Here is a 606-nt window from a genome sequence, read left to right on the forward strand (position 1 = left end):
TGGGGTGGGCGCGGGGTCACGGCTACGGCTCCGCAAATGAAACTGAAGATTTGTAAACGCTCCCTGGCCCATCTCCTAGTTGACTTTCCCGACCACTGTCCACACCAGGCGGCCCACCCCACTCCTCCCTACTCCCGGCCAGCCTGGAATTCAGCCTCGTCTCCCAGGCTTCCTGCCCAGGAGGAGGGGGTGGATCTCAGGAGTGTGGGCAGGAGCAGTGGGGTGCCCCGGCCCCTCCCTCCCCTTCCCCGGCGGCCGGCCTCCAAGAGGGGTCTCTAGCTGGGCTGGGGCCGCCTCCTGGGGAGCTGGAGTCGGGGGCGGGGACCCGGGAATCGGGATGGGAAGACAGAGGCCCCTTGGGGATGGGACGGGGCGCCCGGGGTCGGGAGGCGGCCCTCAGCCCGGCACCCAGCTCTGGTTGGGGGGCGGGGCCCCGGCCAGGCCCGGTGGCGGCGGAGGCAGGGCCGAATCGAAGTTGAAGTCCATTTCGTCGCTGTCCATGAAGTCGTTGAGGATGATGGACTCCACGTCGCACTCGAGGCTCCCGCTGAACATGTCGAGGTCCAGGTCGGCCGGGAAGCGGTCGGGCGCGGCGCCCAGCGGCCC

The 606-nt window shown here is 69.8% G+C and overlaps 1 protein-coding gene across 1 annotated transcript in view; it reads right to left on the reverse strand.

Annotated features, from left to right (window-relative positions):
* Nucleotides 1-396: 396 nt before the first annotated feature.
* Nucleotides 397-606, reverse strand: part of FOXO6 (forkhead box O6) — a 24,775-nt gene continuing 24,565 nt past the window's right edge. The window contains exon 4 of the mRNA XM_011955217.1: nt 397-604. Within this exon, the coding sequence (XP_011810607.1) occupies nt 397-604 (208 nt within the window). The remainder of the gene's footprint in view (nt 605-606) is intronic.

This window comes from Colobus angolensis, unplaced genomic scaffold (genome assembly GCF_000951035.1).
Source record: "Colobus angolensis palliatus isolate OR3802 unplaced genomic scaffold, Cang.pa_1.0 Scaffold399, whole genome shotgun sequence".
Taxonomy (NCBI): Eukaryota; Metazoa; Chordata; class Mammalia; order Primates; family Cercopithecidae; genus Colobus; species Colobus angolensis.